This window comes from Marmota monax, unplaced genomic scaffold (genome assembly GCF_021218885.2).
Source record: "Marmota monax isolate L192 unplaced genomic scaffold, Marmota_monax_Labrador192_F-V1.1 WCK01_AAM20220418_F8-fsc00042, whole genome shotgun sequence".
NCBI lineage: Eukaryota > Metazoa > Chordata > Mammalia > Rodentia > Sciuridae > Marmota > Marmota monax.
Genome location: NW_026693008.1, coordinates 8,668,946 through 8,683,471, shown reverse-complemented (window position 1 = coordinate 8,683,471; position 14,526 = coordinate 8,668,946). Strand labels below are relative to the sequence as shown.

The 14,526-nt window shown below is 41.5% G+C and overlaps 1 protein-coding gene across 1 annotated transcript; it reads right to left on the bottom strand.

Annotated features, from left to right (window-relative positions):
* Positions 1–919: 919 nt before the first annotated feature.
* On the bottom strand, positions 920–14,412 carry Phf7 (PHD finger protein 7). Its single transcript, XM_058582109.1, is given in 11 exon segments — positions 920–1,413; positions 1,415–1,484; positions 1,917–2,041; positions 2,464–2,580; positions 3,087–3,193; positions 3,736–3,895; positions 4,360–4,484; positions 4,932–5,033; positions 8,999–9,090; positions 9,852–9,904; positions 12,115–14,412. Coding segments are annotated over 11 exon segments (1,149 nt in total). The 5' UTR covers positions 12,159–14,412; the 3' UTR covers positions 920–1,259.
* Positions 14,413–14,526: the final 114 nt, after the last annotated feature.

Genomic DNA, 14,526 nt, shown 5'->3' with positions numbered 1-14,526 from the left:
TCTCTAGGCCTTTTGCCAGATTCCCATCCTAGCTGCCTTGCCTAATGTGAATGTCCTGGCATGCAAATTTGTAGTTACAGTTGGGATTTTAAAGCTCAAACCACCAGGCACCAAGAGTTTATTGAGTGGTTCACACATGCTGTAGAGAACACACTGGCCAGTAATGAGTACAGTCTCTGGCCTCACTGGGCACAAGAGTCCCTAGCATGTTTTTTGAGTCTGGGGTCCCAAGCCTTGCACAAGGACCTATTCAGTCCATTGTGAACTCATACTGGCTGACCTTTCTGATGAGAACCTGTGTACTTATTTGCCTGTTATGGTTTAGATGTGGTATCGCCCAAAAGCTGTAAGGCAATACAAGAAGGTTTAGAGGAGAAATGATTGGGTTATGAGAGCCTTAACCCAATCAGTGAATTAATTCCCTGTTGGGGATTAATGGAGTAGTAACTGAAGGTGGGTAGGGTGTAGCTGGAGGAGGTGGGCTTTGGGGGTATGTCTTTGGGGTATGTATTTTGTATCTGATAAGTGGAGTTTCTGCTTTCTGATCATCATGGAAGTGGCTTCCTTCCATCATATTCTGCCTCACTTCTAGTGGAGGAATACAGCCAACTGTCTATGGACTCAGACCTCTGAAACCATGAGTCTCTGAATAAACTTTTCCTCCTCTACTATTCTTCTTTTAGTCACAGAAGCAGAAATGTGACTAAAACACTTGCCCTAGGATGTCAAATTCCCTGCAAACTGATTCTTTCTCAAAGAAACATACCTAGGTTCTAAGGTAAAAGTTCTACATTAATTTACTAAATTTTATGGAGTAGAAGGGTGACTTTCCTTATTCCCTTACTTCCCCCCACGCCCCGCTCCAGATTCCTTAAAAATGCTGGAAAAATTCATGAGTGAATTTACAAGGAGACGTCAATGGAGAGAAAAACCTTTATTTGCATAATAACAAATTTGAGTGAAGTAAGAAGAGGCATACGAAAACCATATAAAGGTGGAAGAATCTTGGTGGAAGAAGAGAAGAAAGAGAATTGGGGAAAAAAGAGCAGAGGCATTCTCATAGCCACAAATACGCTTGACTGTTGGCATCTGGACTCCGAGCGCTCCTTATGCTCCTTTGGGACTTCTTTCCTTGGCTCTAGTCTCACGGCTGGCCCCCTTTCCTTGGCTCACAGTCCCAAAGTGCTCCCTCCCCCAAATCCAATGGAGGAGTGCTTCTTCATACCCAATTGTGCTTGGCAGCAACTACTCAGAAGTTTTTACTTGGACTTTTTGCACCTCTTAGTGATTCTGACACCCTTGGACTGCCAGGAGTGGTTCTTCCTGCCACCAGAGGACTCTGGAATTTCTACTAAGGAAGGTCCTGGCCAATCAGTCCAAGAAGGGCCTGGATTCTCTTCCAGGCTGGTGTCTGCAGAAATGCTCCTGAGGGTGGAAGGTGCTGCTGCAGCAGGGAATATCATTTGAGTTTTCAGGTCTGTAGTCTGTGGTGAAAGAAAGGAAGGGAAGGAAAATGCAACCCTTTGTTTCTCCCAGGTGCAAGTAGGTCCTTAGGCCCCTCCCTAGCCACTTTCCTTCCAAATCCTTTTTTTTTTTTTGTACCAGGAATTGAATTCAGGAGCAATTAACCATTGAGCCACAACCCTAGCCCTTCTGTGTATTTTATTTAGAGACAGAGTCTTGCTGAGTTGCCTAGGGCCTCACTCAGTTGCTGAGGCTGGTTTTGAACTCATGATCCTCCTACCTCAGCCTCCCGAGCTGCTGGGATTACAGGCATGTGCCACAACACCTGGCCTCTCCTTCAAATCTTAAGGCTCCCAAAACCCCCTCTGGTGGCCTGCTTTCCTCCATCCCCAGGCACCACAAGTTCCCCAGCCCCAACCCAGTTCTTAGACCAGACCATCCCTCCAGCCCACCTATGGCTGAAGCAGAAGGTGAACACTCATCACACTCCCATTTCTTGCTGTTGGATCTAAGAGAGGAGCAGTCCCTATGGGTTCCGTGGGATCCACACGTAGCACACAGAATGAGGCTCCACTTCCTATGGGGAGAGCCAAGGGGGGATGTCGGGACAAACAGACATTAACTGCTTCTCTGGGGGATGTTTGCTATGGACCAGCCTTGGTTATGTTGACGGCTTTCACTATCCATTTTACTCATCTCAGATGTGTGAATTAGACCATGTGCTGATCCCAGGACCCTGTAGGCAGGCACAACCACTCATAAGGTGGATTTGGAAAGGAATTGGCTCTGAGTGTCTCTCTACTGGGCACAGGAAGAAGCAGACCATGCAGAGAGACTGGACCACTTGCACATAAATGAGTCAGAGCTGGTCAAAATGGGGTTAGCAATTGCATTCACCTGAGGTCTGCAGATAAACGACAACTTCTTGCTCCTAATAACTGTGCCAAGATCTAAGATGACACTGACAAGAGCTCTTTCTAGTCAGGGCCTTTTCCCTACCCTTCGTCCTGAAAGCTGTCTCTGCCTTGTTCGTACAGACAGATGGGGGCATCACAATGCTGATAGCGCTGATACAGTTCTGAGAAAGCCCCTGGCTCGAGTTCCCAGGCAGCATCTCTGCAGTGGGAGAAGAAATAGTGAATAAGGGACACAAAATCAGCTGGTGAAGCCTTTGTCCATCAAAGAGGAACTAAGAAGAAGCCCAAACTTCTCATTTCTTTTATCCCAGTGTGATTTTGAGGCACAGCAAAGGAGTCCAACAGGCTACCTGAACACCTTCAACAAGTGAGTGGCCTGGCTGTGAGAGGGGGCTGACGCAGGGTGACTGGAACATGAGGGTTCCTTAGTTTTGCCCAGGAATTCAAGAACCAACCTCACAGGGACTCCTGATCCCCAAAATGCCCTTTTTTTTTTTTTTTTTCAGAAACATCTTCCCATCCATTTTTTCCTTGCCTTTTCTTCTGATAACTGAAAAGCGCTCCTCCCACCTCTGGTATTCACTGTATGTCAGTGTCCAGCTGCTTTCATTCTCTGAACTATCCTCACATTCACCTAGTGTGATTTCTCTAGAAATCCAGGCAACCCATTCCCTGGCTCAATTCCTGCTTTATAGTTTTCTCTACCTGTCTGGTATATGAATTCCCATTCTTAGCATTTCTTGAGGAAACTCTTCTCGATTGTTACACTGAGGACATTTGAAGAAATGTTTTGCTGATGTGTGAGCATATTTCTATAAGAGAAACAGAAGGGCTTTGTGTTGGTAAAAACACTCACCACCTTCTTTTCCACTCTCACCCTCACCCAATGGGGGTATGGGAAAGGAGTTTGGGTAGGTTAGGATGAGGGCTGCAAATCCAGGTGCCAGGCCCGGGATCAAAATGCTTTCAAGAAAGTTTCCAGGCATGCATGCCTCAGCTGTCATCTCTGGTTATAGAGTTTGGCATGCCGACTAGGTAGGGGATACATTTCCTTTTCTTTTATCCCAATGTGATTTTTGAGGTTCTTTGAATTGTTCTGGGATGACTCCATTTGCTCTAGCAATCCCAAGGATTTTGCTCAGTCTAAATCTTTTCATGAATGAGGTCCCATAGGCCAAGGATGACCAGAGACTGGGCTAAGTTTCTGCTCTCTGACTACTAACAACTTTGCACAGAGGCCTTCAGCATGGTGTACTGAAGCTAAGATGTGACTGAGCATTCCCAGGGTGTTCTGGTTCCATGTAGAGAACTAAGGCAACTATGGAAGGTTCCCCCAGGGCAGAGAAAGCCCCACCTGGATGCACTTGCGGTGGTAGATAGCTTGACTACAACACGGGCTCTGGATGTTCTCAGCAATGGCTTGGGATAAGTTTTCACAACACAAGACACAGCTTTCCTCTTCCACATTCACCTGTTGGATGTTCTGTGTTGGCCGATGTTTTCCACAAAATGATCTGTGGCAGGGTAAATAGATTTGGTTTCTGGCTTGTCACTGATGCAGATTCCAGCCGCCTGGCCTAGGAGGACAATCAGTCATCCCGCCTGGTGCCTGGTGAATCTCCACACTCACAGGGAGGAGGAGGAGCAGGGTGAAGAACAGCCACATGCCTTCTCATGGCTGCTTTCCCACTGAGCAAAGCTCCCGGGATTGTCTCCACAGCTTCTCATTCCTGAAATCCCCCCTTACTTCAGAGCAGCTGTCTAAGAACCCCAGCTGTTTGTAATTTAAGGAGGGGATGAGAAGCAAGAAGAAACCCCTGTGAAATCTTCAAGTCAATACTCTGTTTCCCATTATTGAAAGGAGGAACAGATTCACTGGTGAATCAAAACAGGCCTATGAGAATCAGATTGTGATTTCATTAGTGCCTAAATAGCAAGTTGCAAAAGAGCAGCCTGAGTTTTCCAATTCCTCACTCACTTGTACTCTCCAAAAAATTGTGAAAGGCAACCCCTTTCTTGGCCACAAGGCAGATGGAAGTTTCGGATGCAGTGATCCTTCTGGCAGTTGATAGCGGCTCCCTTTTTCTTGCACACAAAGCAGATCTGCAAATGAGATCCCAGACAGTGCTCAGTACCCCAAGACAACAGACATGCTGTGGCACATCTGTGAATAACCATTCCTTTCGTTAGTGGTTGTGAAAGGTCCAGGGCCCCTAAAGCTGAGTTTCAAGGGGCACTTTTTTGTTTTGTTTGTTTGTCTTCAGGATGCTGTTCCCTCTTTTCACTTAGAATACTACATCCCAGAGGAAAATGGGGCTCAAGGACTAGGGCTGGGGAGAGAGGTGAGATAGTTCAGTGGCAGAGCACTTCCTTAGCATGTACAAGGCCCTGGGTTTGATCCCTAGCACTGCAAAAACAAAAAGATCAGTTGGGAAATCCAAAAGTCCTTTGACTTCTGACCTAGCAATTAGGGAAAGAACAGAAACAGGGATTCTGAGAGAGGTCTGAGAAAAGGCCTACCACGAGGTCCCTATTGCAGGGGGTTCTAACCTTCCTAGAAGCCCGGGCTGCCTCCTTTTTGATGTCTTCAGGCAGGAATCCATGGAAACCTCTGTTGGATTGGCCCCTCTGAGGCAGCTTGCTAGATAGAATCTGGGGAAGCAGCAAAACAAGGCTGTCAACATTGATGATGAATAACATAGTGCAATGGAGCTAGAATGCCAGGGTAAGAGAGCTAAGGAAAAGAATTTGTTGGATTATATATGTATTTATACTGCAATTTATTTAATGACATCTTAGGTAGCATTATGTTTGGGTACTCTGAGCACTTTTCAAATATTAACCCATTGGGTACCCTAAAAGCCCTCTTTTCTATAAGGAATAAGTGACTTGTTCAAAGCCCTAGCAGTCTAGAACCTGTACTCTTTGTATCTTTATGCTACACTGCTTTTTATCTTTCCTATTTTGTGCTGAGGACTTTGGAGAAACACTCCCATTTTATGTTCACCATAGTTTCTGTGACCCTTATCTTACAGAGGAGGTCAATGTGGTGCAGTGTAGTGATCAGGCTGGAGTCACATGGTAAGGAGGAACAGAGATGTCATTTACACCTGGGCCCACACTCTTACCCCTCCTGCTGTATTGTCCCTTCAGTACAGAATAAATACCCTTCTTCGAGTATTACAAGAAGATAAACAGGATTTAAAAATTTTTTTGACTACAGTCATTCTGCATTATAGGGGAAGGGAAAGGAATTGTATTTTCTTTTACAAACACCCTTCAAAGGGCCATTTGTTTCTGAAAAACTTCTAAAGCAGTGTCTGGAATAGGAAATCAAAGCAAAAGAAGCTAAACTGATCTATTACATGCATTGGGAGAATGTCAGCACCTCACCTCCACACCAAGAATCTACCAAAAGTATTGGGGAGGGGGCTGGACTTGAAGTATTTAGGAAATGTGTAATGGGAGTTCAGGTTATCTTATTTCTGCATTATAGAAAAGTTTACCCTGCCATGTTAGATGACTCTAGGTCACTTGATTTCAGCTGCATGTTCCCAATTATGCTTAAAACATATATGATATTATATATTATGAGTATTATTATCTCAGGGTTTTAAAATAATAAGAGAGATTTCTGTTTTATTTATAAAGTATTCACATTTTATACAATCATCATGTTATTGCTATAAACAGAAAAATCAATAAATATCATAATCTAAACATCCTTTAATAACAGGGGTTTGTTTTATTACATTTTGGCACACCCATACCATGAAACGCCAAAGAGCTATAAAGAAAAAATTAGGTCTATGTGTTCTATATGTTCTAAGGAATAGAACTTGTTGGATTATATATGTATTTATAGGGCAATTTATTTAATGACATCTTAGGTAGCATTATGTGTTGAGATTAAAAAAAAGATACAAGTTAAAATGTATATACTTGTAATGCACAAAAATTAACCAAGCCCTGATACCTGGGCAGGACTTATAAGAAAGGAAAATAAGATCTATCTTTCTCATGAGCATAAATGTAAAAATCAAACAAAATATTAGCAAATTGAGTTCAGCACTATATAAAGACTATATCATGATCAAGTAGAGTTTAGACCAGCAATGCAAAATTAGTTCAACATTAAATGTTAAAGAATCCAGTTGATGTAACAAACCACATTAACAAATGAGAAAAAAATCAAGATCATCTTAACAGATGCGGAAAAAGCATTTGACAAAATTCAATACATATTCATGATATTCTCTGAAAACAAGGAATAAACGGGAACTTCAAGTTGATAAAAACCACCTACGAAAAACCTACAGTGAACATATTTTAATAATGAAAAACTAGATGCTATTCCATAATGTTGAGAACAAGACATGGAAAACCATTCACAGCACCTCTATTGAACATCAGGTTGAAGGTCCTAGCCAGTATAATAAGAAGAATAAATAAAAGACAAAGATTGAAAAGAAGATACAGAACTGTCTTTATTCACAAAACATGACTATGTACACAGTAAATTCTAAGGCATTTTACAACAAAATAAAGAAAAATAATTACTGAACTAAGTGAATTTAACAAGATTTCAGGATACAAAAATCAACATATAAAAATAGACTGCATTTCTATATTAAGCCACAAACTTTAAATGAAATTTTAAAATGTCACTTACAATAGAATAACCATAAAATATTTAGGAATACATTTAACAAAAGATGTGCAAGACTTTTTCACTACAACTATAAAATGTTGGGGATGTAGCTCATTGGTAGAATGTTTGCCTACATTGTTTAAGCCTTGGGTTCAATCCCAGCCATTGGGTGGGAAAAAAGTCTAAAAAATAAAGAACTATAAAACTTTGCCGATATAAAAATTTAAAAGACCCAAATAAATGGAGAAATATACTGTGTCCATGGAAGAATTTGTTAATTCTCCCCAAAATAATCAAAGTTTGGAGTAACCCTAATTACAATCCCAGAAGTTTCTTGGAAAAGAAAACTAATAAGCTTAATAAAAATTTCATAAAGAAAAGGAAAGGACCTGATAACCAAAACAATATTGGAAAAGACTACAACATTTATAATACTTACTTTCAAGACAAAGCAATAATAATTAAGACAGTGGGGTAGGGTTTAAGTATAGACACACATAGATCAAATGACATAAACATCATCCAAATTCACAATTGACTTTTATAAAGTCACCTAGGTAATTCAATGGGTAGGCAAAGATTTCTTAGGACACACAAAAAGTACTAATCACAGAAGAAAAAAGTAATAAAGAAGAATTCATCAAAATTAAAAACTTGTTCTTCAAAACATGCCATTAAGAAAATGAAAAGGCAAGCCACAGAAGAAAATACAATACAGATATCTGAAAAACAATTTGTATCCAGAATAGATAAACAATTCTTACAACTCAATTATAGGATCAAACAACTGAATTTTAAAAATGGACAAAAATATTGGTATGGATTCTTCACAGAAAATATGAGAATGATCAAGAAGCTCAACATCTTTAGTTACCAGAGAAGTGCAAATTAAAACCATAAGGAGATAGCAATATATATCCAGTAGAATGGTTAAAATGAAAAAGACTGACAATACCAAGTTTTGGCAAGATATCATGCAACTGGAACTCTCATAAATTGCTTGTGGGAGTGCAAACTGGTACAATCACTTTGGAAAATGACTTGGCAACTTCACATGAAGTTAAACATCTATTTAGCATACAACCGGTAATTCCACTCCTAGACATCTGCCTAAGAGAAGTGAAAACACATGTTCACAAAAAAAGTTGGACATGAATGTTCATAGCAGCTTTATTCACAATAGTTCCCAAATGGAAACAATTCAAATGTACACTAGCAGGTGTACACTGTAACACATTCATATGACAGAATACTACTAGGCAACAACATGGATGGATCTCCAAAACATTGTGTTAGGAAAAAAAGCCATATATGAAAAAGTATAAACATCATGGTTCAAATTATATGAAGTCTGCGCTGGGGTTGTAGCTCAGTGGAGTGTTCACCTTGCATGTGGAGGGCACTGGGTTCGAGTCTGAGCACCACATAAAAATAAAATAAAGGCATTGTGTCCATCTACAACTAAGAAGTATTAAAAACATTTATATAAAGTCAGATTATGCAGAAATAATCTATAGATCACAACTGTGATTATCTCTGGTGGAACTATCTAGAAAAGGTCAGGATGATGGAAATGCTGTTTGATTAGGGTGGTGGTTATACAAGGATATACTTTTGTCAATATTCACCAAATTGTACACTTAAAATTGGTTGCATTTTATAGTATGCAAATTTTACCTAACAAAAAAGAATACTGGGAAAAAAATAACTTGAAGGATATCCCAAAGTAAGGGAAGTATTTGTCTTTGGGGAGGGCAAGAAAGATTGAGGATATTGTTTTGGGAAGAAGCTTTTAACTGCACATACTTTACAGTGTCAGGATTTTATACCAGGTACATATATTTTTTGGATTAAAAAAAAAAGCCTATTAAGGAAAACAAACAATACTATAAATTTGAGACTGGATGCCAAAATAGTCTGTGTGGGAAATGCCATGACATTCAAAGTAAAGGAGGCTTGTACTCACAAGACAGAAATAATGCACGCTGAGATTGTCTTTCTGAAGGAATTCTCCTAACTTTTCGGGATCCCCAGGTTCTTGAAAGCATAGCCGGCAAACTAGAAGAGTGAATGTTAAGAATTAACTATACAGGCTTGGCTCAAGTTTATCCACAAGAATGGAAGAGAAGTGGGAGCTAACCATATAAGTACAGGAAGGAATACAGATGCTTTTTGACTTATGAAGGGCTTATGTACAGACAAACCCTTCATAAGGTGAAAATATCATTGATCAAAAATATATTTAATACATCTAACCTACCAAACATCTCAGCCTAACAACAAAGCATGCTGTAGAGTGTTGGTGGTTGCCCATCATGGTGTGTGGCTGACAGTGGCTCACTGCCACTGTCCAGTGTTTAGTATCATACCATATATACCTAGCTTGAGAAACGATCAAAATTCAAATTTTAAGTACAGTTTCTATTGTGAATGCATATCAGTTTTGCACCACTGTGAAGTCAAAACATTGTAAGTGATACCATGTTAAGTCAGGAATCATCTGTTTTGGGAAGACAGACATTTTGGCAAGGAGGAAGGTTAGAATGAGGTCTTATTCAGTATCATTTAGGATTTGATATAATTTTGGTCACACTGAAAAAGTTGGCTGCAACTACTCCACAATTTTTGGTTTTAAGTGGCTTTACTTGTTTCTTCAACTTTGTACATGAAATTTACAGAGCGTGAGTTATTCAGGCCCTTAGAGAATCTGGGAAGGAAGTAGGGTTGATAGTGAGAGAACCAAGTTTACTGCCCTATACAGGTGGCCTTCTTTGCTGAGGTCTGCAGGCAGCAGCTGAACACAGCCTCATCTTTCTTACCAGGCCCTGAAGATGGCTTCCTCTGGGTTACCTTCCTAGTCCTGGCAGATTTCCTATACAAGAGAAAGAAGTGCAAGAGGCCCTTTGAGGATTGATAACCCTTATAACATTTCCCTTAAATGCCATTCATGTCTGATAAAGAACCAAAATATTTAAAGACTAAAGTATCAACTTATTTTCGTAATTTTTTTTTTTTTTTTTTGTGGTGCTGGGGATTGAACCCAGGGCCTTGTACATGCGAGGCAAGCACTCTACCAACTGAGCTATCTCCCCAGCCCCTTATTTTGATAATTCTTAAAAGCATAAAATACCCACTAAATTATCTGAGGGTGATAAAACCCCTTTTACTCTTTTATTGCTTACTGTGCCAATACTAAACTGAATTGTAAGGGTATCACCTTCACAAAGCACACTAAAGTGATATCAAAGTTAACTAAGCATTACCCATTGCTAGATACTAACCTTGCCCTTTACTACAGAACAGAACATTCTAAAAAGTGGGTTTGAGTTGGGGTTCAAGTGCTCAGTGGTACATCACTTGCTAGCATGTGCAAGACCTTAGGGTCTGATCCCCAGCGTGGGTGGGTGGGGAAGGTAGCTGCTATTATTTTGCACATCTTATAGATGAGGCATAAAGAAATGATTCGTCAGGTGCTAAAAACGTACTTTGGAGAAAAGATAGCCTCTTCAACAAATGGTGCTGGGAAAACTGGAAATCCACATGTAACAAAATGAAATTAAACCTCTATCTCTCACCATGCACAAAACTCAACTCAAAGTGGATCAAGGACCTAGGAATTAAACCAGAGACTTTGCACCTAATGGAAGAAAAAGTAGGCCCAAATCTCCATCATGTTGGATTAGGTCCCAACTTTCTTAATAAAACTCCTGTAGTGCAAGAATTAAAACCAAGAATCAATAAATGGGATGGATTCAAACTAAAAAGCTTCTTTTCAGCAAAAGAAATAATCAGTGAAGTGAATAGAGAGCCTACAGAATAGGAGCAAATCTTTACCACAAGCACATCAGATAGAGCACTAATCTCTAGAATATACAAAGCACTCAAAAACTTAACACCAAAACAAACAAACAAACAAACAAACAAACAAAACACCAAAAACAAATAACCCAATCAATAAATGGTCTAAGGAACTGAACAGACACTTCTCGGAAGAGGATATACAATCCATCAATAAACATATGAAAAAATGTTCAACATCTCTAGCAATTAGAAAAATGCAAATCAAAACTACACTAAGATCTCATCTCACTCCAGTCAGAATGGCAGCTATCAAGAATACAAATAACAATAAATGTTGGCGAGGATGTGAACTCATACATTGCTGGTGGGACTGCAAATTAGTGCAGCCAATCTGGAAGCAGTATGGAAATTCCTTGGAAAACTTGGAATGAAATCACCATTTGACCCAACTATCCCAGTCCTCGGTTTATACCAAAGGACTTAAAAACAGCATACTACAGGGACATAGCCATATCAATGTTTATAGCAGCACAATTCACAATAGCGAAATTATGAACCAACCTAGATGCCCTTCAGGAGATAAATGGATAGGGAAACTTTGGTATATACACAAAATGGAACATTACTCAGCATTAAAAGAGAATAAAATCATGGCATTTACAGGTAAATGGATGAAGCTGGAGAATATAATGCTAAGTGAAGCGAGCCAATCCCAAAAAACAAAAGGTCAAAAAGTTTTCTTTGATATGAGGATGCTAGCTCATAATGACGATTGGCGGGGAAGCATGGGAGGAATGGAGGAACTTTACATAGGGCAAAAGGGAGGGAGGGGAAAAGGAGGGGGGCAAGGGGGTAATAACGATGGTGGAATGAATTAGTCATCATTACCCTAAGTATAAGACACGAATAGTGTGAAATACTTTGTGTACAATCAATGTCTTGAAAAATTGTGCTCTATATGTGTAATATGAAATGAATTGCATTCTGCCATCATGTATAACAAATCAGAATAAATTTTAAAAAATTAAAAAAAAAGAAATGATTTGTCTCAGGTAATATAGTAACAAGTGGTAGGGCCAGGACATTAATTTAGGTAGTAAAGTTCTAGAGCCAGAACTTTGCAACTAGGGAATGATTTAGGTAGAAGGGCAGCTTCCTGGGACATTGATATGTGCTTTCACATTGTCCAATCCTACTCCTTGGGACCAGGCCAGGCCAAAGGGAACAAAAAAGTGCAACTCTACAAGTCAATGGACAACTCGCCTATATCACCTACTCTACCTCAATCTTAGGCGTTCCTTCTTCTTTTCTTTTATAGTCTTCATTGGTTGCTGCCTCTCTCTCCTATCTTGAATTCTTCTATAGTATTATGAAGACAATACAGGCTCTTCCAGCTATAAATATAAATAGGGCTTGGTCAGCAATTTAATCCTACATTTGGTTATCAAGTTCCACAGGATCAAAGCAATAGTGCATTTCACCTCTCAACCCATGTGATGGAATAAAAGGGATGTACCCAGTATCAACAATAATAATAGCTAATAATTATTAAAACTGTGTCAAGAATTGTTCTAGGTACTTCATATATGTTAACACACACACACACACACACACACACATGCATTAGTTACTATTATTATGACCACTTTCAAGATGAGAAGACTAAGACATGAAGAAGTAATTATCTTGTCCAAGGTCAGAGTTAGTGAGAAATAGAGGTGGGATTTCAACCCAAATAGCCAGATTCCAGAGGCCAACATGTTGAACTGCTATCACATAGCAATGTAAGAATTTGGAATCATCGCTTAACCTAGAAAAGTGATTGTTTTCTTTGTGTCTACCAAATGCATGAGTAAAAAAGTCACCTTTTGCACCCAAGTGTGCAATTTGCCCAGTAAAAGCCAGGTGAGGTAGCTCTCTCCTAGAAAAAGGAGCATGTAAGGTTTTGGCTGCATAAAGGCAACAATTCCCTCAAAAAATAACACTGACAGTGACTCAGGAGTCTGAGGGAGAAGGATCGTGAGTTCAAAGTCAGTCTCAGCTATTTAGTGAGGCCCTAAGCAACTTGGTGAGACCCTGTCTCAAAATAAAATATGGACAAAGTGCTCTGGATGTGGCTCAGTGGATAAGCGCCCCTGGGTTCAACCCCTGGTACAAAACAAAACAAAATAAAACAAAAAACACTGAAAAATCAGCCCCTTAGCTCCTATTACTCCTTTTCACCAGGATCAAATGGCCACTGAGGTTTGGCCTGTTCCTAACCTATGTCTAGATATGAGCAGTGTAAAATACCCTAAAGTGGATGACACCTTGCCACTCCTCTAGCCACCAATGTCAGCAGATTAGAAAGTTTCGAGGTTTTCATTGGTGGTGGGTAAATCCCTGAAAGTGAAGGGGGACAAAAAGAAATCAAATTCACCCCTATGAAGGAAGGACTGTGTCTAGTCGGAGGATAATATTTCTTAGAAGTAGAGCAGGGTGAATTAGGTCACTCCAGAGACACACTCCAGTCACTCCAATAGGTCATGGCCTCGGATCAAGGCAGGGGATCATGAATCCCTCCGGGGACTTTCAACTATTCTGCATGAATACCACTCTAAGACAGTAGCTGCTCAGAAGACCAAGGCTAGCCTGCCCGCCTTGTGCTTGCTCCATCTCCTCTTCTAACCCATGAGTTGCAGTTGCAAAAGCTGACATTTGTCGCCTTCTTACTCATCAAAAGCGCTTGGACAGGCTGGAAGAGGAGAGAAAAGGGCGCACGCGCTAAAATTTGCTGTTCCCATAAGGGACCCACTGTAGCTGACATGACTGAGTGGTTCTCAGTTGCTGGGGTTATCCCGATCATCTAGCAATAGAAATAAACCTTGAAACTTCAGTTGTTTGCATCGCTGGACCACGACGTTCCTTGGGTAGGATTCTGTGCACACCGGTAGTTACAAGACGCAACAATCTTCAAAATATTAGAGGAGGGGCGTGGCCAATGCGGGCTTCCACAAGCTGCTCAGTCCGTGATTTCCTAACCCGGCGGTTGCTCCCTCCAAACGCTTACCAAGTTGTTTCACTGTAAAAATGCTGGGCAAATGCTTGTTGAGAAAATGAAAAAATAAATTAACGTGTTCGGCCCCGCCGCCGTCGCAAGATAAGCACTGATTTATTTGGAAAATACGTGTCGGTGTGGCCACAACCGTCCCCGGAGGTAACTGCCGGAGAAGAGGCTCAAAGACCATCCCGCGGGTGCCAGACCAGGCTCATGTCGCGCCTGCCGGGCGGCTGATGCGGGGTCGGGCCGGAGGTGGGCTCCGCTGCTCGCTCCTCACGATAACTCAAGGGCCGCTGCTCCCGGCCGGGGCTGCCCACCCAGCTATCGCTGAGGGCGCCGCTGTCCGGGAGCTTTATTCGTTGTCACAAGCCGTGATAGCTACCTCACGGGCGGCCGCCCCGCGCGGTGACTGCACCCCGCGAAGGAGGCGAACGTGCAAACAGGGGTTGGGTCACGCGGACTGTAGCCCACCCAGAAGGCCGTAACGCCGACCGTTGCCAGAGCGCGACCGCTAACGGCCGCGCGCTAACGGCCACGCGCCTGCCCCGCCCCTCCATGCGTGCGCGTCCGTCTCCGAGCGCGCGCCCGCACCCGCACCGGCAGTCGGGCCAGCGGAAGTCGAGCCTAGAGGCGGGGCCGTCGCGCAGTGGTGA